Source organism: Salmo salar, chromosome ssa19 (assembly GCF_905237065.1).
Source record: "Salmo salar chromosome ssa19, Ssal_v3.1, whole genome shotgun sequence".
In the NCBI taxonomy this organism is placed as follows: Eukaryota; Metazoa; Chordata; class Actinopteri; order Salmoniformes; family Salmonidae; genus Salmo; species Salmo salar.
This window is the reverse complement of record NC_059460.1, coordinates 87,741,580-87,769,234: the sequence shown is the minus strand read 5'-3', so window position 1 is coordinate 87,769,234 and position 27,655 is coordinate 87,741,580. Positions and strand designations below refer to the sequence as shown.

General features: G+C 45.5%; 1 protein-coding gene across 1 annotated transcript; it reads left to right on the top strand.

Annotated features, from left to right (window-relative positions):
- The first annotated feature begins 39 nt into the window (after positions 1-39).
- gars1 (glycyl-tRNA synthetase 1) lies at positions 40-26,674 on the top strand. Its single transcript, XM_045702868.1, has 16 exons — positions 40-347; positions 8,203-8,304; positions 8,532-8,634; positions 12,753-12,894; positions 18,228-18,316; positions 18,839-18,915; positions 19,585-19,730; positions 19,893-20,042; positions 22,400-22,562; positions 22,640-22,804; positions 24,407-24,660; positions 24,782-24,867; positions 25,001-25,110; positions 25,213-25,306; positions 26,027-26,217; positions 26,328-26,674. Exons 1-16 carry the CDS (start codon positions 99-101, stop codon positions 26,451-26,453), a joined length of 2,247 nt encoding a protein of 748 aa, XP_045558824.1. The 5' UTR covers positions 40-98; the 3' UTR covers positions 26,454-26,674.
- The last annotated feature ends 981 nt before the right edge of the window (positions 26,675-27,655 follow it).

Genomic DNA, 27,655 nt, shown 5'->3' with positions numbered 1-27,655 from the left:
ATGTTGAAAGTGCCACTTGATAACTGAAGCATTAATTTACTTGTTTTGTGAGATTTCATCATTCTGTTCCATCCACATTGTCGCTCCGCCCGCGGTCCATGCTTCGTAGAGCAACATCAGCACTGCTGAGGACCAGCACTGAGATTCACACTCTTCTCTCGGTGCCGAGGGTCTGCCGGTTTCTACAGTCGCTGCTGCGCTGTCCGACCCAAAACAGGTCGTTATCTCTGTCGGTCTGCTTGTGTAAGAAGAAGAAAAGTCTTTGGCTGGAGCTTTCCGAAGGACACAAAATGAGTGGCAATATTGAAGAAATCCTCGCCCCACTGAGGCTGGCAGTGAAAGAACAGGTAAATTGCCATTTAAAGCCACGGGAATTAAGCTAAAACATTATTTTTTTTTCTTATCCACTTCAAACATCCCCACATCATCCATGCATTCATTAGTTATCTCCCAGAAATGACAGCTCTAACAAAGCTGCTGTAGCTGTTTATTTTGCTAGCTAACATTTACATACAACGTTAGCAGAGATCTTTTGAATGTAGCATAGCCATGTAGCTAGCTAACTAACCAGTAGCCCCATAGCTACCGGTAGCTAGCATGCTAACTGATTTAAAGAAAATGTGCCTGTTAGTTGGAGATCTGTAGAGCAGTAAATAACTGATTTAATACAGTTATACCAGCTAGCTTGGATATGATTTGATAAATAATTGTATTAAATCCATGCCTGCGCCCTGCGACTTATTTCCCCCCATGCCACGTTTCAGCCCAGAGCTGATTCACTGATATTTGGGTGGCAGTGTTTCCCCTAGTATTTTTTTGTTGTTGCGGTTGTGTCAAAGTTAGCGTTAGAGGGGCGAGGTAGTGGCTAGCCAATTGTGAGGTCTCCCCGACCAAAGCTTTTAAAGGCCCTCATCTTGGCCATAAAGATAACGTTGTGCTGTTTTAAAGCAAATTACCTGCAATTCTGCGCATTTTGTCATGGGACTGAGAGAAAATGTGCAGTTTCAAAGCTATTTCCTGTAATTAGACATTTTGCCTTGGCTGATGCCGAGTTCTTACTGAGTGACTTAAACATTATAACAAAATCAATGTGGTCCCCATGACATTTTCAGAATAAAAAAATGGATTGTCTTGTTTTTATTGGTGATTGTGAGTTTGTATTAATGCCAAGTCAGCAGCTACTCTTCCTGGGGTCCATCAAAATGAAGGCTGTTAGACATTTTTAAAAACATTACAATACATTCATACATGTGCACTCTGGCCCCTACTCTACTAACACATTTCTACAACACAAAATCCATGTGTACGTATGTGTTTGTATGCATGTGTCTGTGCTTATGTTATGTTGCTTACATAGTCCCTGCTGTTTCACAATGTATTTTTATGTTTAAAAAATAATAAATCTGATTCTACTGCTGCATCAGTTACCTGATGTGGAATAGAGTTCCATGTAGTCATGGCTCTATGTAGTACTGTGCACCTCCCATAGTCTGTTCTGGACTTGGGGACTGTGAAGAGACCTCTGGTGGCATGTCTTGTGGGGAGATGGGTGTTGAGTGTGTGCCAGTCAGTTTAAACAGACCTCTGGTGGCATGTCTTGTAGGGTATGTATGGGTGTCTGAGCTGTGTGCCAGTAGTTTAAACAGACCTCTGGTGGCATGTCTTGTAGGGTATGTATGGGTGTCTGAGCTGTGTGCCAGTAGTTTAAACAGACCTCTGGTGGCATGTCTTGTGGGGTATGTATGGGTGTCTGAGCTGTGTGCCAGTAGTTTAGACAGACCTCTGGTGGCATGTCTTGTGAGGTATGTATGGGTACGAGCTGTATGCCAGTAGTTTAAAAGACCTCTGGTGGCATGTCTTGTGGGGTATGGATGGGTGTTGAGCAGTGTGCCAGTAGTTTAAACAGACCTCTGGTGGCATGTCTTGTGGTGATGGGTGTCTGAGCTGTGTGCCAGTAGTTCAAAAGACCTCTGGTGGCATGTCTTGTGGGGTATGGATGGGTGTCCGAGCTGTATGCCAGTAGTTCAAACAGACAGCTCGGTGCATTCAACATGTCAATACCTCTCACCAATACAAGTAGTGATGGAGAGATTGACTGACTTACTAATGTTAGCTCTCTGTGTGCATTTACGGGACAGCCGTGCTGCCCTGTTCTGAGCCAATTGCAATTTTCCTAAGTCCTTCTTTGTGGCACCTGACCACGCGACTGAACAGTAGTCCAGGTGTGACAAAACTAGGGCCTGTAGGACCTGCCTTGTTGATAGTGTTGTTAAGAAGGTAGAAACTAGGGCCTGTAGGACCTGCCTTGTTGATAGTGTTGTTAAGAAGGTAGAAACTAGGGCCTGTAGGACCTGCCTTGTTGATAGTGTTGTTAAGAAGGTAGAAACTAGGGCCTGTAGGACCTGCCTTGTTGATAGTGTTGTTAAGAAGGTAGAAACTAGGGCCTGTAGGACCTGCCTTGTTGATAGTGGTGTTAAGAAGGTAGAAACTAGGGCCTGTAGGACCTGCCTTGTTGATAGTGTTGTTAAGAAGGCAGAGTAGCTCCGTTGACAGTTTACAATCCAGGGTCACTCCAAGGAGTTCTTGCTCAATTACCACATTATTCATTACAATGTTTAGTGAATGATTTGCCCCAAATACAATGGTTCTAGAAATATTTAGGACTAACTTATTCCTTGCCACCCACTATGAAACTAACTGCAGCTCTTTGTTGACTTCATAGGGATTGATTTGACAACAGCCAGTGAAAGTGCAGGGCGCCAAATTCAAACAACAGAAATCGCATAATTACAATTCCTCAAACATACAAGTATTATACACCATTTTAAAGATAAACTTCTTGTTAATCCAACCACAGTGTCTGATTTCAAAAAGGCTTTACGGTGAAAGCACACCATGCGATTATGTTAGGTCATTGCCTAGTCACAAAAAAACAGCCATTTTCCAGCCAAAGAGGAGTCACAAAAAGCAGAAATAGAGAGAAAATGAATCACAAACCTTTGATCTTCATCAGATGGCACTCATAGGACTTCATATGTTTTGTTCGATAAAGTTCATATTTATATCCAAAAATCAGTTTACATTGGCGCGTTATGTTCAGTAATGTTTTGCTTCTGCTTCAAGAGCAGCGTCTGGTTGCTCCTCATTAGACACCACAAACCAACAGATATTATTTACATCAACAACAACAGGAATCGTTACAAAACATATTGTGACCTCTTATACTATATCAGCACGATTCTGCCACCAGTTGTAAAAGATTATTATTATTATTATTTATTATATTTTTCTTGTTAAATATGTAGCTCCTTTTTATACAGACTTTATATCTGGGTTTAGTTGTTTTAAATTTACACTGAAAATGATTTACCATCCTGAAAATGTTGTGTGTATACAGTACCAGTCAAAAGTTTGGACACCTACCCATTCAATGATTTCTTTATTTATACTATTTTATACATGGTAGACCAATAACGAAGACATCAAAACTATGAAATAACAAATATGGAAGCATGTAGTCAACAAAAGTGTTAAACAAATCAAAATATATTTTTCAAAGTATCCACCATTTGCCTTGATGACAGCTTTGCACACTCTTGGCATTCTCTCAACCAGTTTCATGAGGTAATCACCTGGAATGCATTTCAATTAGCAGGTGTGCCTTGTTAAAAGTTCATTTGTGGAATTTCTTTCCTTAATGTGTTTTGAGCCAATCAGTTGTTTTGTGACCAGGTAGGGGTGGTATACAGAAGACGGTAGGGCTGGGTGATATGGCCAAAATATTATATCATGGTATTTAAAAAAAGAAAATGGACGGGATTTGTCATTTTTGAATAATAAAAGCTCTACATTTGCATTAAGAGTAGTGAGTGATCCTAGAGTGGCAACACATGGACTCATTGAAATCACTTAGAATGTTTCTCCATTATTATTATTTTATGCACTTCAATTTAACTTCAACCAAAACAAATTTCAGCACTTTTATCATTTCTGTATTTCCTGCACTCAATTGCAGTGGTGGAAAAAGTACCCAATTTGTCATACTTGAGTAAAAGTAAAGATACCTTAATAGAAAAGTGAAAGTCACCCAGTAAAATACAACTTGAGTAAAAGTCCAAAAGTGTTTTGGTTTTAGATGTACTTAAATATCAAAACATTTACATTTTAGTCATTTAGCAGACGTTCTTATCCAGAGCGACTTACAGTAGTGAATGCATACATTTTTTTTTCTTCTCCGTACTGGTCCCCCGTGGGAATCGAACCCACAACCCTGGCTTTGCAAACACCATGCTCTACCAACTGAGCCACACGGGACTAAAAAAAAGTAAATGTAATTGATCAAATGTACTTAAGTATCAAATCATTTCAAATTCCTTATATTAAGCAAACCAGATGGCACAATTTTCTTTTTATTGATGGATAGCCTGGGGAACACTCCAACACTCAAGACATGATTTACAAACAAAGCATTTGTGTTTAGTGAGTCCTCCAGATCAGAGGCAGTAGATGACCAGGGATCTCCTCTTGAAAAGTGCTTGAATTGGACCATTTTCCTGTCCTGCCAAGCATTCAAAATGTAACGAGTACTTTTAGGTGTCAGGGAAAATGTATGGAGTAAAAAGTATTTTCATTAGGAATGTTGTGAAGTAACAGTTGTCAAAAAGAGTAAAGTACAGATGCCCCAAAAGAATTGTACTTATTTTTAACCAAAATATTTGACTTGTGAATTAGAGCAAAACTGTTGGAATCATGGAAATATAATGACTATTCTATAGTTAGATTATAATAGTGGGCACTTTGAATACTGTGTTTGAGATGACAACGAATTAAAATGCCAGGGAGAAGTTTATTGTGACAGGGTAGGAACTAAAGTGTTGGTAAGTGTTTCCTAGGGGACTCTATAAGCTTTGGCTACATTGCATGTCCCCTTAGCTACTTCATGTAGCTACTTCATGTAGCTAACATATTCTTGCTTTGCATATTCGTCTTTGATTTAGAAGATACTGTTGCACAAACAACATGCTGATTTAGGTCTACACCATCAATGGTATTATCAGGCTGTATTAGCTAGCTACGCTTCCTCTTACTCAGTACATTTATTAGCATTAGCGGCTAACAATTAGCGTCTGTCATGGAAATATTCAGTCAATCATATTTCTCAAATACCGGAGCCTGTGAGTTCAAATAGACTTTTATTATGTTGTAATACAAGCCGAGCTGGTTCATGAAAACAACAAACTTTAGGGTTATTTACATAGTAACTCCTCTTAATGACTCATCCCCTCTGCCATTTAGCCACCGTTACCTTATTGCCTTGCACTCATTTTAGTTTGGTGTCATATTAGGGCATGGAAACTGTAGAGCCACACCAATAGTTAAAAAATACACACGTGTACATGTTCTGGACTAAGACCGGTGCATGCATGTAGGACCATACCAACATTCCGTTGCACTTTACAGAAATAACCAGACATGTCATCCTTCTAGCTCCTCTGAAAACCCATGTTCTGGAAAAGTCCCTAGAGGTATAACCATAGCAACAGTACATATTAGGCCATAACACAGTTACAGGAATAACCAGTCGTGTCCACACCCCAGACAAGTGCATGTCTAATGGTGTCTAATGACCAAGAGCACATATAGAGTTCACCCATCTTACTAGCTCTTCTGAAATTAATAATTAACACACATGGTCTAGAAAATTCTCTATATGTCTCACAAGATTTAGGGCAACTTGCTAAGAAAATACAAACTAGCTGTTTTGCTGATGTAAGAAACACAAACTAATAGTGTCATTTATAGAACGCTAGTGGATTTATATTAAGAAGCAAAGTGAAAACAGCATTGTTGTCATGAACATTGCTGCATTGAGCATGCAGACTGAACGCAAGCGTCTGGTGGTTGAGGAACAACAAATGCTCTCCTTGAGTGACAGAGGGCGTGGCTAGGTCTGTGTGGAAAGGGGCACGGAGAGAAAGAGCAGAGAGATGACTCGAGTAGCGAAGTAAACTATATAAATTTACGTTACACATGGTGTATCACATTGAACAAACAGAACATTCAAATACCATTTTAGAAGGTAAAGTAAAAACCCAAATCTATCCCTGTATATCATAAAATACGGAATACCGCCCAGCCCTATTCAGTAAAAGAGCAAGTCTATATTATGGCAAGAATGGCTCAAATCAGCAAAGAGAAAGGACAGTCCATCATTACTTTAAGAAATGGTCAGACAATGCGGAAAATTTCAAGAAATTTGAACGTTTCTTCAAGTGCAGTTGCAAAAACCATCAAGCGCTATGATGAAACTGGCTCTCATGAGAACCGCCACAGGAAAGGAAGACCCAGAGTTACCTCTGCTGTAGAGGATAAGTTCATTAGAGTTACCTGCACCTCAGATTGCAGCCTAAATACTACATGCTTCACAGAGTTCAAGTAACAGACACATCTCAACATCAACTGTTCAGAGGAGACTGTGTGAATCAGGCCTTCATGGTCGAATTGCTGCAAAGAAACCACTACTAAAGGACACCAATAAGAAGAGACTTGCTTGGGCCAAGAAACACAAACATTAGACCGGTGGAAATTTGTCCTTTTGGTCTGATGAGTCCAAATTTTAGGTTTTTGGTTCCAACTGCCGTGTCTTTGTGAGACGCGGAGCAGGTGAATGGATGATCTCTGCATGTGTGGTTCCCACCGTGAAGCATGGAGGAGGAGGTGTGATGGTGATTTGCTGGTGACACTGTCTGTGATTTATTTAGAATTCAAGGCACACTTAACCAGCATGGCTACCACAGCATTCTGCAGCGATACGCCATCCCATCTGGTTTGGGATTAGTCCCACTATCATTTGTTTTTCAACAGGACAATGACCCAAAACACACCTCCAGACTGTGTAAGGGCTATTTGACCAAGGAGAGTGATGGAGTGCTGCATCAGATGACCTGGCCTCCACAATCACCCGACCTCAACCCAATTGAGATGGTTTGGGATGAGTTAGACCGCAGAGTGAAGGAAAAGCAGCCAACAAGTGCTCAGCATATGTGGGAACTCCTTCAAGACTGTTGGAAAAGCATTCTAGGTGAAGCTGGTTGAGAGAATGCCAAGAGTGTGCAAAGCTGTCATCATGGCAAATGTTGGCTACTTTGAAGAATCTCAAATATAAAATATATTTTAATTTGACACTTGGTTACTACATGATTCCATGTGTGTTTCATCGTTTTGATATCTTCCCTATTATTCCACAATGTATAAAATAGTAAAAATAAATACAAATTCTTGAATGAGTAGGTGTCCAAACTTTTGATTAGTACTGTATGTACATTTGTTTTTATTTCCATTTTGGAGAGAGAGCGAGAGGTTCATTGTAAATAAGATTATTTGTTCTTAACTGACTTGCCTAGTTAAATAAAGGTCATGTTGTACAGCGCCATATTTTCCTAACGGAAACCCTGAGGGTTTCGTTTTTCTTGGAATAGAAACACCATAATATTAATCAAATTCAGCTACATTTCTTAATCAATCCCATATACTATATTCTTACCAAAAATGGTTTAAATTCTCTAGTACAGCCAGTATTAAAGACTATCAAATGCTCCTCAAAGGTTCCCGCTGGTGGTCTAACTAGCATTCATGGTAACAATGGCTGACAATTAAATAACGCGCCAGAGAATTCTGCGGCAGCCCGCAAGGTGTGCTGCAGTATGATGTAACTTTTACAGGAAGTGTGTCAAATTTTGTACGTATGAAACATTTCTGGGGTCTTTTATTTCAGCTCATGAATCATGGGACCAACACTTACACACACACACACACACACACTGAACAAAACACAAGGTGTTGGGGGGGGGCTCAATATTAGAATGTACAAAACATTAGGAACACCTATTTTTCCCCACATCCTATTTCTGAGGAATGCCGGCAACGATTTAGTTGGTGGCCTGCAACTGCTAAATAAATCTAGGGGAAACACTGGGTGGGCAGGTTGGAGTCGGTCCTCTCTGCCATCTATATATGGATCTTTAGCATTTGCAGGAACTCTAGAGAGAGAGAGAGAGATTTTTTTAAACTAGGCAAGTCAGTTAAGAACAAATTCCCATTTACAGTTTACCATGAAGGTCTCCTAACGTCAGCAGAAACATTCAGTCAGGTGTGGGAAGGAGGAGTATTCTGTCAGCTCGAGGTGTAATTGTCTCGTTACAGGGGGAGCTGGTGCGTCAGATGAAACAGGATGGTGCCCCTGATGTCGACGTCCTTAAAGCCGTGGCTGAACTGAAAGCTAGGAAGAGAACTCTGGAAACTAAGGTGAGCTCTGTTACAGCATCTCCTATAGTGTAGCCTACTACACTATGCCAGAATCGCACCAAATACTTTTCTGATTTGAAGCAATGGTTTAATCTTTCCAATAACTTCACAATCAGCCGTCTTTTAAAAAAGCTGAAATCAGCTTTGGTAGGTATGCACTACCTTACATCTGTAGTGTTTTGTGTCTTCTCAAACTGTTAATCACCACACTACTGTTTGCATTTCAGGAACTGTCTCTGCAGCCCAAAGATGACATTGTTGACAGAACCAAGATGGAGGATACGTTAAAGAGAAGATTCTTCTACGACCAGGCCTTCGCTATCTATGGAGGTGAGATCTAGGTAACACCTAGTTATGGTTGGAGGGCGCACACTGAGGGCGCACACTGACAACGACAATCACATTTTATTTGTGTGAGTGGTCTGTATGTCTGTAACGTTCCCTCTACAGGTGTGAGTGGTCTGTAACGTTCCCTCTACAGGTGTGAGTGGTCTGTAACGTTCCCTCTACAGGTGTGAGTGGTCTGTAACGTTCCCTCTACAGGTGTGAGTGGTCTGTAATGTTCCCTCTACAGGTGTGAGTGGTCTGTAGTCTGTAACGTTCCCTCTACAGGTGTGAGTGGTCTGTAACGTTCCCTCTACAGGTGTGAGTGGTCTGTAACGTTCCCTCTACAGGTGTGAGTGGTCTGTAATGTTCCCTCTACAGGTGTGAGTGGTCTGTAATGTTCCCTCTACAGGTGTGAGTGGTGTCTGTAATGTTCCCTCTACAGGTGTGAGTGGTCTGTATGTCTGTAACGTTCCCTCTACAGGTGTGAGTGGTGAGTCTGTAACGTTCCCTCTACAGGTGTGAGTGGTCTGTAACGTTCCCTCTACAGGTGTGAGTGGTCTGTAACGTTCCCTCTACAGGTGTGAGTGGTCTGTAACGTTCCCTCTACAGGTGTGAGTGGTCTGTAATGTTCCCTCTACAGGTGTGAGTGGTCTGTAATGTCCCTCTACAGGTGTGAGTGGTCTGTAATGTTCCCTCTACAGGTGTGAGTGGTCTGTAATGTTCCCTCTACAGGTGTGAGTGGTCTGTAACGTTCCCTCTACAGGTGTGAGTGGTCTGTAATGTTCCCTCTACAGGTGTGAGTGGTCTGTAACGTTCCCTCTACAGGTGTGAGTGGTCTGTAACGTTCCCTCTACAGGTGTGAGTGGTCTGTAACGTTCCCTCTACAGGTGTGAGTGGTCTGTAACGTTCCCTCTACAGGTGTGAGTGGTCTGTAACGTTCCCTCTACAGGTGTGAGTGGTCTGTAACGTTCCCTCTACAGGTGTGAGTGGTCTGTAACGTTCCCTCTACAGGTGTGAGTGGTCTGTAATGTTCCCTCTACAGGTGTGAGTGGTCTGTAATGTTCCCTCTACAGGTGTGAGTGGTCTGTAACGTTCCCTCTACAGGTGTGAGTGGTCTGTAATGTTCCCTCTACAGGTGTGAGTGGTCTGTAACGTTCCCTCTACAGGTGTGAGTGGTCTGTAACGTTCCCTCTACAGGTGTGAGTGGTCTGTAACGTTCCCTCTACAGGTGTGAGTGGTCTGTATGTCTGTAATGTTCCCTCTACAGGTGTGAGTGGTCTGTAACGTTCCCTCTACAGGTGTGAGTGGTCTGTAATGTTCCCTCTACAGGTGTGAGTGGTCTGTAATGTTCCCTCTACAGGTGTGAGTGGTCTGTAATGTTCCCTCTACAGGTGTGAGTGGTCTGTAACGTTCCCTCTACAGGTGTGAGTGGTCTGTAACGTTCCCTCTACAGGTGTGAGTGGTCTGTAACGTTCCCTCTACAGGTGTGAGTGGTCTGTAACGTTCCCTCTACAGGTGTGAGTGGTCTGTAACGTTCCCTCTACAGGTGTGAGTGGGTCTGTAATGTTCCCTCTACAGGTGTGAGTGGTCTGTAACGTTCCCTCTACAGGTGTGAGTGGTCTGTATGTCTGTAACGTTCCCTCTACAGGTGTGAGTGGTCTGTAATGTTCCCTCTACAGGTGTGAGTGGTCTGTAATGTTCCCTCTACAGGTGTGAGTGGTCTGTATGTCTGTAACGTTCCCTCTACAGGTGTGAGTGGTCTGTAACGTTCCCTCTACAGGTGTGAGTGGTCTGTAATGTTCCCTCTACAGGTGTGAGTGGTCTGTAACGTTCCCTCTACAGGTGTGAGTGGTCTGTAACGTTCCCTCTACAGGTGTGAGTGGTGTGTCTGTAACGTTCCCTCTACAGGTGTGAGTGGTCTGTAACGTTCCCTCTACAGGTGTGAGTGGTCTGTAATGTTCCCTCTACAGGTGTGAGTGGTCTGTAATGTTCCCTCTACAGGTGTGAGTGGTCTGTAACGTTCCCTCTACAGGTGTGAGTGGTCTGTAACGTTCCCTCTACAGGTGTGAGTGGTCTGTAACGTTCCCTCTACAGGTGTGAGTGGTCTGTAACGTTCCCTCTACAGGTGTGAGTGGTCTGTATGTCTGTAACGTTCCCTCTACAGGTGTGAGTGGTCTGTAACGTTCCCTCTACAGGTGTGAGTGGTCTGTAACGTTCCCTCTACAGGTGTGAGTGGTCTGTAACGTTCCCTCTACAGGTGTGAGTGGTCTGTAACGTTCCCTCTACAGGTGTGAGTGGTCTGTAACGTTCCCTCTACAGGTGTGAGTGGTCTGTAACGTTCCCTCTACAGGTGTGAGTGGTCTGTAACGTTCCCTCTACAGGTGTGAGTGGTCTGTAATGTTCCCTCTACAGGTGTGAGTGGTCTGTAACGTTCCTCTACAGGTGTGAGTGGTCTGTAACGTTCCCTCTACAGGTGTGAGTGGTCTGTAACGTTCCCTCTACAGGTGTGAGTGGTCTGTAACGTTCCCTCTACAGGTGTGAGTGGTCTGTAACGTTCCCTCTACAGGTGTGAGTGGTCTGTAACGTTCCCTCTACAGGTGTGAGTGGTCTGTAACGTTCCCTCTACAGGTGTGAGTGGTCTGTAACGTTCCCTCTACAGGTGTGAGTGGTCTGTAACGTTCCCTCTACAGGTGTGAGTGGTCTGTAACGTTCCCTCTACAGGTGTGAGTGGTCTGTAACGTTCCCTCTACAGGTGTGAGTGGTCTGTAACGTTCCCTCTACAGGTGTGAGTGGTCTGTAACGTTCCCTCTACAGGTGTGAGTGGTCTGTAATGTTCCCTCTACAGGTGTGAGTGGTCTGTAACGTTCCCTCTACAGGTGTGAGTGGTCTGTAACGTTCCCTCTACAGGTGTGAGTGGTCTGTAACGTTCCCTCTACAGGTGTGAGTGGTCTGTAACGTTCCCTCTACAGGTGTGAGTGGTCTGTAACGTTCCCTCTACAGGTGTGAGTGGTCTGTAACGTTCCCTCTACAGGTGTGAGTGGTCTGTAACGTTCCCTCTACAGGTGTGAGTGGTCTGTAACGTTCCCTCTACAGGTGTGAGTGGTCTGTAACGTTCCCTCTACAGGTGTGAGTGGTCTGTAACGTTCCCTCTACAGGTGTGAGTGGTCTGTAATGTTCCCTCTACAGGTGTGAGTGGTCTGTAACGTTCCCTCTACAGGTGTGAGTGGTCTGTAACGTTCCCTCTACAGGTGTGAGTGGTCTGTAACGTTCCCTCTACAGGTGTGAGTGGTCTGTAACGTTCCCTCTACAGGTGTGAGTGGTCTGTAACGTTCCCTCTACAGGTGTGAGTGGTCTGTAACGTTCCCTCTACAGGTGTGAGTGGTCTGTAACGTTCCCTCTACAGGTGTGAGTGGTCTGTAACGTTCCCTCTACAGGTGTGAGTGGTCTGTAACGTTCCCTCTACAGGTGTGAGTGGTCTGTAACGTTCCCTCTACAGGTGTGAGTGGTCTGTAACGTTCCCTCTACAGGTGTGAGTGGTCTGTAACGTTCCCTCTACAGGTGTGAGTGGTCTGTAACGTTCCCTCTACAGGTGTGAGTGGTCTGTAACGTTCCCTCTACAGGTGTGAGTGGTCTGTAACGTTCCCTCTACAGGTGTGAGTGGTCTGTAACGTTCCCTCTACAGGTGTGAGTGGTCTGTAACGTTCCCTCTACAGGTGTGAGTGGTCTGTAACGTTCCTCTACAGGTGTGAGTGGTCTGTGTCTGTAACGTTCCCTCTACAGGTGTGAGTGGTCTGTAATGTTCCCTCTACAGGTGTGAGTGGTCTGTAACGTTCCCTCTACAGGTGTGAGTGGTCTGTAACGTTCCCTCTACAGGTGTGAGTGGTCTGTAACGTTCCCTCTACAGGTGTGAGTGGTCTGTAACGTTCCCTCTACAGGTGTGAGTGGTCTGTAACGTTCCCTCTACAGGTGTGAGTGGTCTGTAATGTTCCCTCTACAGGTGTGAGTGGTCTGTAACGTTCCCTCTACAGGTGTGAGTGGTCTGTAACGTTCCCTCTACAGGTGTGAGTGGTCTGTAATGTTCCCTCTACAGGTGTGAGTGGTCTGTAATGTTCCCTCTACAGGTGTGAGTGGTCTGTATGACTTTGGCCCTGTGGGCTGTGCCCTGAAGAACAACATCTTGCAGGCCTGGAGGCAGCACTTCATCCAGGAGGAGCAGATCCTAGAGATCGACTGCACCATGCTCACCCCGGAGCCCGTCCTCAAGTGGGTCCTGATGCTACACTGCTATTAGCCACCCTGATGCTACACTGCTATTAGCCACCCTGATGCTACACTGCTATTAGCCACCCTGATGCTACACTGCTATTAGCCACCCTGATGCTACACTGCTATTAGCTTAGCTTTACTAACATGGTGGTTATCAGGGTGCTAACACAAAGGGAGGGACTGGACTGTAGGAGCCAGTGTCCATCAGACTTCTGTTATTGCACTATGAACATGTAGTGTTGGAGTGCTGATATAGTGGTATGTGGTTAGATATCTGTATAGGAAGGGAGTTCCTGGTGGGGGGGCTGGGGGGGGGTCCTACATTCAGGCGGGGGGTCCTACATTCAGACGGGGGGGTTCCTAGAGGCAGACAAATCACATTTTATTGTTCACAAACACGTGATTACCAGATGTTATTGTGGGTGTAGTGAAATGCTTGTGCTTCTAGCTCCAACAGCGCCGTAATATCTAACAAATTACACAAATCGCAGTAGGAATGAATCGGTAATCGGTATTTTTGGCCGCCGATTTTTTTTATTTGTAAATGTTTTATTATTATAAAAAAATAAATTTTACACCTTTATTTAACTAGGCAAGGCAGATTAAGAACACATTCTTATTTTCAATGACGGCCTAGGAATGGGGGTTAACTGCCTTGTTCGGGGATTCGTTTTTGCAACCTTCTGGTTACTAGTCCAACGCTCTAACCACCTGCCTTACATTGCACTCCACGAGGAGCCTGCATGGCAGGCTGACTACCTGTTACGCGAGGGCAGCAAGAAGCCAAGGTAAGTTGCTAGCTAGCATTAAACTTATAAAAAACTATCAATCTTAACATAATCACTAGTTAACTACACATGGTGGTTGATATTACTAGTTTAACTAGCTTGTCCTGTGTTGCATATAATCGATGCGGTGCCTGTTAATTTCTCATGGAATCACAGCCTACTTCGACAAACGGGTGATGATTTAACAAGCACATTTGCGAAAAAAGCACTGTCGTTGCACCAATGTACCATAAACATCAATGCCTTTCTTTAAAATCAATACATAAGTATATATTTTTAAACCTGCATATTTGGTTAATATTGCCTGATAACATGAAATTGTGTAACTGCTCTTGCGTTCATTGCCTGGCTCGTTGCGAACTAATTTGCCAGAATGTTACATAATTATGACATAACACTGAAGGTTGTGCAATGTAACAGGAATATTTAGACTTAGGGATGCCACCCGTTAAATAAAATACGGAACGGTTCCGTATTTCACTGAAAGAAAAAACTTTTGTTTTCGAGATGATAGTTTCCGGATTCGACCATATTAATGACCAAAGGCTCGTATATCTGTGTTATTATGTTATAATTAAGTCTATGATTTGATAGAGCAGTCTGACTGAGCGATGGTAGGCAGCAGCAGGCTCGTAAGCATTCTTTCAAACAGCACTTTCGTGCGTTTTGCCAGCAGCTCTTCGCTGTGCTTCAAGCATTGCGCTGTTTATGACTTAGAGCCTGTCAACTCCCAAGATTAGGCTGGTGTAACCGATGTGAAATGGCTAGCTAGTTAGCGGGTGCGCGCTAATAGCGTTTCAAACGTCACTCGCTCTGAGACTTGGAGTAGTTGTTCCCCTTGCTCTGCATGGGTAACGCTGCTTCGAGGGTGGCTGTTGTCGATGTGTTCCTGGTTCGAGCCCAGGTAGGAGCGAGGAGAGGGACGGAAGCTATACTGTTACACTGGCAATACTAAAGTGCCTATAAGAACATCCAATAGTCAAAGGTATATGAAATACAAATCGTATAGAGAGAAATAGTCATATAATTCCTATAATAACTACAACCTAAAACATCTTACCTGGGAATATTGAAGACTCATGTTAAAAGGAACCACCAGCTTTCATATGTTCCCATGTTCTGAGCAAGGAACTTAAACGTTAGCTTTTTTACATGGCACATATTGCAATTTTACTTTCTTCTCCAACACTTTGTTTTTGCATTATTTAAACTAAATTGAACTTGTTTCATTATTTATTTGAGGCTAAACTGATTTTATTTATGTATTATATTAACTTAAAATAAGTGTTCATTCAGTATTGTTGTAATTGTCATTATTACAATAAAAATAAAAAAAATCGGCAGATTAATCGGTACCGACTTTTTTTGGTCCTCCAATAATCGCTCTCGGCGTTGAAAAATCATAATATATTTATTTATTCGATAATTATCACGATTTTAATCAAATAATGTTCAAAAGGTGCATATCTGCTACAAACTCTAGAATGCCTGATCAAACCGTGGTTAGAGCGCTGGGCCAGTAACTGAAAGGTTGCTTGATCGAATATCCGAGCTGACAAGGTAAGAATCTGTCGTTCAGTGGTAGAACAAGGCAGTTAAGTTAACCCACTTCCCCGATAGGCCGTCATTGTAAATAAGAAGTTGTTACATTTTTTTATTTTTATTATGTGAGCTACACATAAAATTATACTTTAAGGAAAATTGTTCCATGTTTTGTGGCCAGGGAGCACGTACCTGGGGTCAATTAAATTGATAAGCCACTTGAAACCTTCCTTTTCGACTGTGCTAATTGGCAGCATGTCCTTAGCAATGCAATGCATAATAGCATTTGTGATGTTTGCTTGTAGGGCATAAAACGCTGTCAGTGTTGACTGCTTCGGGCAAACATCCCTAGATTGGCTGGTGCTTGAGGGACATTTATCAATACCGTGACGCAAACTCAAACTTCCTGCATGTTCCAAAGAGTGATTTTGCTTCAGATGTTGAAAAAGGTTTGTCCTATTACCAGACTTCGTAGCCACCTGTCTACGGCACAATTTGCACCGAACATAGTTCTGCTCTTTGTCGGACTTCAAAAAGCCAAACCACTTCCAAATTACTGAAACAGTTTAACTTCTTGCGGATTAGTGGGACGCTAACTTCTGGTGAAATTGCAGAGTGCCAAATACAAATGAAATTACTATAAATATTAAAATTTCATGAAATCACAAGTGCAATACATCAAAATAAAGTCTAACTTGTTGTTAATCCAGCCACCTTGTCAGATTTCAAAAAGGCTTTACTGCGAAAGCAAACCATGCGATTATCTGAGGACAGTCTTCCCTGTGGCTCAGTTGGTAGAGCATGGTGTTTGCAACGCCAGCATGGTGTGTGCAACGCCAGGGTTGTGGGTTCGATTCCCACGGGGGGCCAGTACAAAAAAAATAAGTCGCTCTGGATAAGAGCGTCTGCTAAATGACTAAAATGTAAATGTAAAATGACAGCACCCAGCACACAAATGTATAACAAATCATTTTCAACCAGGGAGGTGCGACACGAATGTCAGAAATGGCGATATAATATATGCCTTACCTTTGAAGATCTTCTTCTGTTGGCACTCCAAAAGGTCCCAGTTACATTACAAATGGTCCTTTTGTTCGATAAAGTCCTTTTTTATATCCATAAAAACTCAGTTTAGCTGGCGCGCTTCAGTCAATAATCCACTTGGTTTCCCTCCTTCAAAATGCATACAAAATTAATCCCAAATCTTACCAATAAAGTTATCCAAACAAGTCAATCAATGTTTATAATCAAACCTTAGGTACCGTACCCTAATATGCCAATAAACAATCACATTTAAGAGGGAGAATCGTTATTGTCTTTACCAGAGAGAAATACCAAGGAACGTGTTCTCATCCACGCGCTTGGAAACACTACAGCCAAAATGAGAGCCACCTAGAAAAACAACAATTTCTGGCTCATTTTTCCAAAAACCAGCCTGAAACTCTTTCTAAAGACTGTTGACATCTAGTGGAAGCCCTAGGAACTGCAATCGGGCACGATTTCGCCCTATAATAAAAGTGCCAGCCATTGAAATCAGTGGTAGGATGATTTGTTTTGGGGAGGGGGATGGTTTGTCCTCGGGGTTTCGCCTGCCATTTCAGTTCTGTTATACTCAGACATTATTTTAACAGTTTTTTTAGAAATTTTAGAATGTTTTCTAACCAAATCTACCAATTATATGCATATCCGAGTTTCTGGGCCTGAGTAGCAGGCAGTTTACTTTGGGCATGCTTTTCATCCGGACGTCAAAATACCGCCCCCTATCCCAAAGAAGTTAACCCTTTTTATCAATAATTTCTTCGTTGGAAGCTGCTCCTTCTCATTGGCTATCACTGCCACTGTTTTCGCCTACATCACTCATTTTTCGTGGTTAAGTGTCTATTCCATCACTTGAGGTGCTAAGTGGTTTTTAGTGGGCGTGTACCTCTCCACGTGCTTATTGTCACTTCTCCGCACGTTCCTGCTGCGTCACAGAGGTGAAATGGACTGCTGTACCTAATTATTCTATATCGACATTATCGAAAATAAATCTAAAGTTTTTATATTGTTATTGAGGGAAGTAATTACCTCTAATTATTGATTTATCGCCCAGCCCTAGGTGCTCCCTTTGCTGTTTTCTGAAGTCCACGATCATCTCCTTTGTTTTTGTTGACGTTGAGTGAGAGGTTGTTTTCCTGACACCACACTCCGAGGGCCCTCACCACCTCCCTGTAGGCCGTCTCGTCGTTGTTGGTAATCAAGCCTACCACTGTAGTGTCGTCTGCAAACTTGTTGATTGAGTTGGTGGTGTGCATGGCCATGCAGTCATGGGTGAACAGGGAGTACAGGAGGGGGCTGAGCACGCAGCCTTGTGGGGCCCCAGTGTTGAGGATCAGCGGAGTGGAGCTGATGTTTCCTACCTTCACCATCTAGATTATTTTTGCACGCTACCCGGAATATATCCCAGTCCACGTGATAAAAACATTCCTGAAGCGTGGATTCCGATTGGTCAGACCAGCGTTGAATAGTACGAAGCACGGGCACTTCCTGTTTAAGTTTCTGCCTATAGGAAGGGAGGAGCAAGATGGATTCATGGTCAGATTTGCCGAAAGGAGGGCGGGGGAGGGCCTTGTAAGCGTTCCGGAAGTTTGAATAGCAGTGGTCGAGAGTCTTAGTAGCGTGAGAGCAGTCAATATGTTGATAGACTTTCGGCAGCTTAGTACTCAGATTTGCTTTGTTAAAATCCCCAGCTACAATAGACGGACGGGGGTTCCGACAGACAGACGGGGGTTCCGACAGACGGACGGACGGGGGTTCCGACAGACGGACGGACGGGGGTTCCGACAGACGGACGGACGGGGGTTCCGACGGACGGACGGACGGGGGTTCCGACAGACGGACGGACGGGGGTTCCGACAGACGGACGGACGGGGGTTGCCTGGTGGTTCTTAGAGACTTAGTACAGCTGACTGCTCTGTTCCAATCAGAATATTTGGGTATAATGTGCTATTATGTCTACAGGACGTCTGGCCACGTGGACAAGTTTGCGGACTACATGGTGAAGGACGTGAAGAATGGAGAGTGTTTCAGGGCAGACCACCTCCTCAAAGGTTAGTCTATACTCTTGACATGGTTTGTTAAAGAGAGATGCCCTATTCACTGGTATTTCCCTCGGCATCAATGTAATAGAATTGAGCCCTGACAGTACAGTAGTCAAACCTTTGTTCAGTGCACTGTTGTCCCTCTGCATCAGCGTGTGTCCCTCTGCATCAGCGCTGTGCTGTCCCTCTGCATCAGCGCTGTGCTGTCCCTCTGCATCAGCGCTGGGCTGTCCCTCTGCATCAGCGCTGTGCTGTCCCTCTGCATCAGCGCTGGGCTCTCCCTCTGCATCAGCGCTGGGCTCTCCCTCTGCATCAGCGCTGGGCTCTCCCTCTGCATCAGCGCTGTGCTCTCCCTCTGCATCAGCGCTGTGCTCTCCCTCTGCATCAGCGCTGGGCTGCCTCTGCATCAGCGCTGGGCTCTCCCTGTTCTGCATCAGCGCTGGGCTGTCCCTCTGCATCAGTAGACATGACTGTGACCCTGTGTTTCTCTGTCCCAGTAGATGTGACCCTGTGTTTCTCTGTCCCATTCAGCTCACCTCCAGAAGCTGATGTCCGATAAGAAGTGTCCTGCGGAGAATAAGGCAGAGATGGAGGAAGTGGTCACTCAGGTTAGGAAGAAGTGTCCTGCGGAGAATAAGGCAGAGATGGAGGAAGTGGTCACTCAGGTTAGGAAGAAGTGTCCTGCGGAGAATAAGGCAGAGATGGAGGAAGTGGTCACTCAGGTTAGGAAGAAGTGTCCTGCGGAGAATAAGGCAGAGATGGAGGAAGTGGTCACTCAGGTTAGGAAGAAGTGTCCTGCGGAGAATAAGGCAGAGATGGAGGAAGTGGTCACTCAGGTTAGGAAGAAGTGTCCTGCGGAGAATAAGGCAGAGATGGAGGAAGTGGTCACTCAGGTTAGGAAGAAGTGTCCTGCGGAGAATAAGGCAGAGATGGAGGAAGTGGTCACTCAGGTTAGGAAGAAGTGTCCTGCGGAGAATAAGGCAGAGATGGAGGAAGTGGTCACTCAGGTTAGGAAGAAGTGTCCTGCGGAGAATAAGGCAGAGATGGAGGAAGTGGTCACTCAGGTTAGGAAGAAGTGTCCTGCGGAGAATAAGGCAGAGATGGAGGAAGTGGTCACTCAGGTTAGGAAGTGGTGGACATACGGTGGTTTTAGATACATGCAGCAGATATCCTAGAATAGAAATAGATTATACCTTCAGCCATCCCAGACTGCAGAAATGGAGCTGAAAGTTGTTTATGTCAACAAGAGACTGACAAGTGTTTTCATGGGTCTCCAGATGGACAACTACACCCAACAGGAGTTGACCAACCTCTTTGTGAAATACAGTGTCAAGTCCCCCACCACAGGAAATGACCTTTCAGCCCCTCATCTCTTCAACCTGATGTTCCAGACCTCTATCGGACCGGGGGGAAACATGACAGGGTAATGAAGTTATTACTCACTCTGTACCCAGATGTTGGGATGTACTGTAGGGGGTTTCCAATGCTGCCATTGGTCGTTTTGCCTTTGAACAGAGTTCTGATTACCTCCGTTTTAGTTGTGGACCGGTACCAGTGTTTTACTGAGTCTGTCTGTGTTCTGCAGCTACTTGAGGCCTGAAACTGCTCAGGGAATCTTCCTCAACTTCAAGCGTCTGTTGGAATTCAACCAGGGAAAGCTTCCCTTCGCCGCTGCTCAGATCGGCAACTCCTTCAGGAACGAGATCTCACCTCGCTCAGGACTCATCCGTGTCAGGTGAGTTCTAGTCTGGAGATGAAGCTGTGTTAGTTTCTACCAGTCTGTCTGTGGTGTTAGTTTCTACCAGTCAGTCTGTGGTATTAGTGTCTACCAGTCTGTCTGTGGTGTTAGTGTCTACCAGTCTGTCTGTGGTGTTAGTTTCTACCAGTCTGTCTGTGGTGTTAGTTTCTACCAGTCAGTCTGTGGTGTTAGTTTCTACCAGTCAGTCTGTCTGTGGTGTTAGTTTCTACCAGTCAGTCAGTCTGTGGTGTTAGTTTCTACTAGTCAGTCAGTCTGTGGTGTTAGTTTCTACCAGTCAGTCAGTCTGTGGTGTTAGTTTCTACCAGTCAGTCAGTCTGTGGTGTTAGTTTCTACCAGTCAGTCAGTCTGTGGTGTTAGTTTCTACCAGTCAGTCAGTCAGTCTGTGGTGTTAGTGTCTACCAGTCAGTCTGTGGTGTTAGTGTCTACCAGTCAGTCTGTGGTGTTAGTGTCTACCAGTCAGTCTGTGGTGTTAGTGTCTACCAGTCAGTCTGTGGTGTTAGTGTCTACCAGTCAGTCTGTGGTGTTAGTGTCTACCAGTCAGTCTGTGGTGTTAGTGTCTACATATCAGTCAGTCTGTGGTGTTAGTGTCTTCCAGTCAGTCAGTCAGTCAGTCTGTGGTGTTAGTGTCTACCAGTCAGTCAGTCTGTGGTGTTAGTGTCTACCAGTCAGTCAGTCTGTGGTGTTAGTGTCTACCAGTCAGTCAGTCAGTCTGTGGTGTTAGTGTCTACCAGTCAGTCAGTCAGTCTGTGGTGTTAGTGTCTACCAGTCAGTCAGTCAGTCTGTGGTGTTAGTGTCTACCAGTCAGTCAGTCAGTCTGTGGTGTTAGTTTCTACCAGTCAGTCCGTCAGTCTGTGGTGTTAGTTTCTACCAGTCAGTCCGTCAGTCTGTGGTGTTAGTTTCTACCAGTCAGTCTGTCAGTCTGTGGTGTTAGTTTCTACCAGTCAGTCTGTCTGTGGTGTTAGTTTCTACCAGTCAGTCTGTCTGTGGTGTTAGTTTCTACCAGTCAGTCAGTCAGTCTGTGGTGTTAGTTTCTACCAGTCAGTCAGTCTGTCTGTGGTGTTAGTTTCTACCAGTCAGTCTGTCTGTGGTGTTAGTTTCTACCAGTCAGTCTGTCTGTGGTGTTAGTTTCTACCAGTCAGTCAGTCTGTCTGTGGTGTTAGTTTCTACCAGTCAGTCAGTCTGTCTGTGGTGTTAGTGTCTACCAGTCAGTCAGTCTGTCTGTGGTGTTAGTGTCTACCAGTCAGTCAGTCTGTCTGTGGTGTTAGTGTCTACCAGTCAGTCAGTCTGTCTGTGGTGTTAGTGTCTACCAGTCAGTCAGTCTGTCTGTGGTGTTAGTGTCTACCAGTCAGTCAGTCTGTCTGTGGTGTTAGTGTCTACCAGTCAGTCAGTCTGTCTGTGGTGTTAGTGTCTACCAGTCAGTCAGTCTGTCTGTGGTGTTAGTGTCTACCAGTCAGTCAGTCTGTCTGTGGTGTTAGTGTCTACCAGTCAGTCAGTCTGTCTGTGGTGTTAGTGTCTACCAGTCAGTCAGTCTGTCTGTGGTGTTAGTGTCTACCAGTCAGTCAGTCTGTCTGTGGTGTTAGTGTCTACCAGTCAGTCAGTCTGTCTGTGGTGTTAGTGTCTACCAGTCAGTCAGTCAGTCTGTGGTGTTAGTGTCTACCAGTCAGTCAGTCAGTCTGTGGTGTTAGTGTCTACCAGTCAGTCAGTCAGTCTGTGGTGTTAGTGTCTACCAGTCAGTCAGTCAGTCTGTGGTGTTAGTGTCTACCAGTCAGTCAGTCAGTCAGTCAGTCTGTGGTGTTAGTGTCTACCAGTCAGTCAGTCAGTCAGTCAGTCTGTGGTGTTAGTGTCTACCAGTCAGTCAGTCAGTCAGTCTGTGGTGTTAGTGTCTACCAGTCAGTCAGTCAGTCAGTCTGTGGTGTTAGTGTCTACCAGTCAGTCAGTCAGTCAGTCAGTCTGTGGTGTTAGTGTCTACCAGTCAGTCAGTCAGTCAGTCTGTGGTGTTAGTGTCTACCAGTCAGTCAGTCTGTGGTGTTAGTGTCTACCAGTCAGTCAGTCAGTCTGTGGTGTTAGTGTCTACCAGTCAGTCAGTCAGTCTGTGGTGTTAGTATCTACCAGTCAGTCAGTCAGTCTGTGGTGTTAGTATCTACCAGTCAGTCTGTCTGTGGTGTTAGTGTCTACCAGTCAGTCTGTCTGTGGTGTTAGTGTCTACCAGTCAGTCTCTCTGTGGTGTTAGTGTCTACCAGTCAGTCTGTCTGTGGTGTTAGTGTCTACCAGTCAGTCTGTCTGTGGTGTTAGAGGGTCTGTTGGGAGAGTAATGGTTGTCCTGGTGCCTCCAGAGAGTTCACCATGGCTGAGATTGAGCACTTTGTGGACCCGACTGAGAAGTTCCACCCCAAGTTTCCTAACGTGGCTGACCTGGAGATCATCCTGTACTCCTCCAAGGCCCAGACCAGCGGCCAGTCTGCTCACATCATGAGGCTGGGGGATGCTGTGGAGCAGGTAGGATGCTTATAGCAGTAGCTTCAGTAAGGAAGAAACCAATACCAGAGTCATATTGACAACTTTGTCTCTCTCAGGGAGTGATCAATAACTCCGTCCTGGGATATTTCATCGGGAGAATCTACCTCTACCTCACTAAAGTGGGTGTGGCCAAAGACAAGCTTCGCTTCCGTCAGCACATGGACAACGAGATGGCCCACTACGCCTGTGACTGCTGGGACGCAGAGACCAAAACATCCTACGTAGGTCCTCCCTAACCTTAACCTCTCTAGGGGAGGTGGGACGCAATCGTCCCACACTATTCAACAGCCAGTGACAAAATCAGATCGCCAAATTCAAAACCACAAAATGTCATAATTCAAAGTTCTCAAACATAGGACTATTTTACACCATTTTATAGATACACTTCTCCTGAATCGAACCACGTTGTGGCTTTTCAGCGAAAGCAAAACATTACATTATGTTAGGAGAGTACATAGACACAAATTATCACACAGCCATTTCCAAGCAACTAGCATGCATCACAAATACCCAAAACACAGCTAAATGAAGCACTAACCTTTGACGATCTTCATCAGATGACACTCCTAGGACATCATGTTACACAATACATGCATTTTCTGTTCGATCAAGTTCATATTTATATCTAAAAACACCATTTTACATTGGCGCGTGACGTTCAGAAAATATTTTGCCTCCAATACTGCCAGTGAATCAGCACTAAAATTTACAAAAATACTTGTCATAAACGTTGATAAAATATTAAACTGTCATTCAAAGAATTATAGATGAACATCTCCTTTATGCAACCGCTGTGACAGATTTCAAAATAACTTTACTGGGAAAGCACACTTTGCAATAATCTGAGTACTGCGCTCAGAAAAATACACTAGGCAATACAGATACCCGCCATTTTGGAGTCATCTAAAATATTAAATAGCATTAGAAATATTCACTTACCTTTGATCTTCATCAGAAGGCACTTCCAGGAATCCCAGGTCCACAATAAATGTTGTTTTGTTCGATAAACTCCATAATTTATGTCCAAATAGGTCCTTGTTGTTCGCGCGTTCAGTTCAGCTACTCCAAATGTAGGAAGCGCGCCGAAAATGTCACGAAGAAAAGTTTTTTAAAAAAGTTATATTTTCGTTTGTTCAAACATGTCAAATGTTGTAAAGCATCAATCTTTAGGGCCTTTAGAACGTGAAACTTCAGTAATATTCCAACCGGACGGTTCCAGTGTCTTGAAAAACGTTTTGGAACACAGCTACCTCGTGAACCAATGAACTGATGGGTCTACAACTTCCCAGCCTTCTTGTTCGGTCTCTGTTCATCATAGACGCCTCAAACAACCTTCTAAAGACTGTTGACATCTAGTGGAAGCCTTAGGAAGTGCAAAATGAACCTTAACTCACTGTGTTCGATTGGCAATGACTTGAAAGGACTACAAGCACCAGAATTCTCACTTCCTGCTTAGATTTTCTCCGGTTTTGGCCTGCCATATGAGTTCTGTTATACTCACAGACATCATTCAAACAGTTTTAGAAACTTCAGAGTGTTTTCTATCCAAATATACTAATTATATGCATATTCTAGGTCCTGGGCCCGAGTAGTAGGCCGTTTAATTTGGATACGTTTTTCATCCGGCCGTGAAAATACTGCCCCCTACCCTAGAGGGGTTAACCCACTATGCCTGTGACTGCTGGGACGCAGAGACCGAAACATCCTACCTAGGTCCCACCCTCCACTGCTAGCTGGGTCTACAATTTGAAGTTCTTATCTTGTGTTGATTTAACCTTAACCCCATAATAACCCTGCGTCTCCGTTCCGTCTGTTTCCTGCAGGGCTGGATCGAGATAGTGGGCTGTGCTGATCGCTCCTGTTTTGACCTGCTGTGCCACGCCCGGGCTACCAAGGTCCCTCTAGTGGCCGAGAAGCCTCTTAAAGAACCCAAAGTAGTAGATATCGTCCAGTTTGAGCCCAGTAAGGGAGCCATCGGTAAAGCCTATAAGAAGGACGCCAAACTAGTGATGGAGTACCTAGCTGTCTGTGACGAGTGTTTCATCTCTGAACAGGAGGTGCTACTCAACAGCAGCGGGTAAGTAGTGAAGGTCATAGGTCATATGTGACAGAATCAATAGATTTAATACTTTAGCCTCTGTAATATTATGCCGTATTCCAGCTAAACCTAATGGTAACCTCTTTCCCCCCCCCCACAGGGAGTTCACCATAGAGACGGAGGGAAAGACATTTAAACTCACCAAGGACATGGTTAGCGTGAAGCGTTTTCAGAAGACCCTGCATGGTGAGAAAACCTAGACAGCTTCTAGAGGAGCTTGTTGAATGACATCCTCTTTCTACTGGATGGAAGCCATGCAGGAAGACAGCAGACAACTGTACTTTTAACTGATTCAGAATGTGTTTCTGCTTCACTACAGTGGAGGAGGTGGTCCCTAATGTCATCGAACCCTCCTTTGGCATCGGGAGAATCATGTACTCAATCTTCGAGCACACATTCCAAGTCAGAGAGGGAGACGAGCAGAGAACGGTAAGGGGGCATCAGATGTTACAGCTACTGTACATGCACTGACTGGGCTGTTAGAATGGTTTTTACAGTGTAATAATGGTTTTGAAATGTCTCTCTCTCCAGTTCTTCAGCTTCCCTACCACTGTAGCTCCGTATAAATGCTCCGTCCTTCCTTTGAGCCAAAACCAGGAATTCATGCCTTTTGTGAAGGAACTCTGTAAGTTCTCCTTCCATTTAAAACAAGTCTTATTATTTCAGAACAAACGTTGAACAGTTCAGTGTCAGATGCTACATAAGTTATTTAACTAACATGTACTGTCTCCTTCCCCCACCCGTCTCCCTCCCTCCCCCACCCGTCCGTCTCCCTCCTCCCCCGTCCGTCTCCCTCTCCCTCCCCCGTCCGTCTCCCCTCCCCCGTCCGTCTCCCTCTCCCTCCCCGTCCGTCTCCCTCTCCCTCCCCCGTCCGTCTCCCTCTCCCTCCCCGTCCGTCTCCCCCTCCCTCCCCCGTCTGTCTCCCCCTCCCTCCCCCGTCCGTCTCCCCCCCCCCCGTCTCCCTCCCCTCCCTCCCCCGCCCGTCTCCCTCCCTCCCTCCCCCACCCGTCTCCCTCCCTCCCTCCCCCACCCGTCTCCCTCCCTCCCTCCCCCACCCGTCTCCCTCCCTCCCTCCCCCACCCGTCTCCCTCCCTCCCTCCCCCACCCGTCTCCTCCCTCTCCCTCCCCCCACCCGTCTCCCTCCCTCCCCCACCCGTCTCCCTCTCCCTCCCCCCACCCGTCTCCCTCCCTCCCCCACCCGTCTCCCTCTCCCTCCCCCACCCGTCTCCCCCTCCCTCCCCCACCCGTCTCCCTCCCTCCCTCCCCCACCCGTCTCCCTCTCCCTCTCCCTCCCCCACCCGTCTCCCTCCCTCCCTCCCCCACCCTTTCTCCTCCCTCCCTGCAGCTGAAGCGATGACCAAACAGGGCGTGTCCCATAAGGTGGACGACTCGTCAGGATCCATTGGGAGGCGCTACGCCAGGACAGACGAGATCGGAGTGGCGTTCGGCATCACCATCGACTTCGACACGGTGAACAAGACGCCCCACACCGCCACTCTGAGGGACCGCGACTCCATGAGGCAGATCAGGGCCGAGGTACGACTTCTTTACTTCCTACATGTCAACATGCTGCTCTGTACAGGAAGTGATGAACTGAAAGGTAAATGTTAATGAACTGGGTTAACTGTTTCCTGTTACCTCTCCAGGTTAGCGAGTTGCCAGGAATCATCCGTGATCTGGCAAACGGCGTCATGACTTGGGCCGAGGTGGAAAGCAAGTACCCCATCTTTGAGGGACAGGAGACCAGCAAGAAGGACACGGCCGAGGAATGAACTTAATCTTACTCAGTATGTCTGTCAGTCAGTCCTATGAAACGCCCACAGACATTTTTACATTTCTGCATCCATAGGGACGATTTTACTGCAACTGTAATTCGGGAAGCAGTCTGTCCTCACGGTGTCCTAACACCCAACTGCAACCACTGAAATTAAACTTCTAAATAAATGTTATATAATCATTGTACCGAACAATTATAAACAGGGTGACAGAGTAATAATTTGACCCTGTTCTGGTAAATATTCACCTGTGTACTGGAATCTGCTCAGAGTTGGAGAGGGGGATGGGGTGGAGAGAAAGAGGGGGATGTGAGGGAGAAGGGGGGGATGGGGTGGAGAGAAAGAGGGGGATGTGAGGGAGAAGGGGGGGAGAGAAAGAGGGGGATGTGAGGGAGAAGGGGGGGATGGGGTGGAGAGAAAGAGGGGGATGTGAGGGAGAAGGGGGGATGGGGTGGAGAGAAAGAGGGGGATGTGAGGGAGAAGGGGGGGGGTGGAGAGAAAGAGGGGGATGTGAGGGAGAAGGGGGGGGGATGGGGTGGAGAGAAAGAGGGGGATGTGAGGGAGAAAGGGGGGGAGAGAGATCTCAGCCTGGTATAAAAAGAGATGTTGTCAGTCTTGTGTGGGAAGAGAAGAGAGGCTTCCAGTTTCAGGACTGATTAAATGGAAAACGTCTCTGGTTCAATAAAGTGAGCCTGCTCTTACTGGAACCAGCCTGTGTCTGTGTCAATGACTGAAAAATAACCTGATTCCCTTTATGCTGCATTACTTTAGACCAGGCCCCTAGCCTCAGTGCTTTAGACCAGGCCCCTAGCCTCACTGCTTTAGACCAGGCCCCTAGCCTCACTGCTTTAGACCAGGCCCCTAGCCTCACTGCTTTAGACCAGGCCCCTAGCCTCACTGCTTTAGACCAGGCCCCTAGCCTCACTGCTTTAGACCAGGCCCCTAGCCTCACTGCTTTAGACCAGGCCCCTAGCCTCACTGCTTTAGACCAGGCCCCTAGCCTCACTGCTTTAGACCAGGCCCCTAGCCTCACTGCTTTAGACCAGGCCCCTAGCCTCACTGCTTTAGACCAGGCCCCTAGCCTCACTGCTTTAGACCAGGCCCCTAGCCTCACTGCTTTAGACCAGGCCCCTAGCCTCACTGCTTTAGACCAGGCCCCTAGCCTCACTGCTTTAGACCAGGCCCCTAGCCTCACTGCT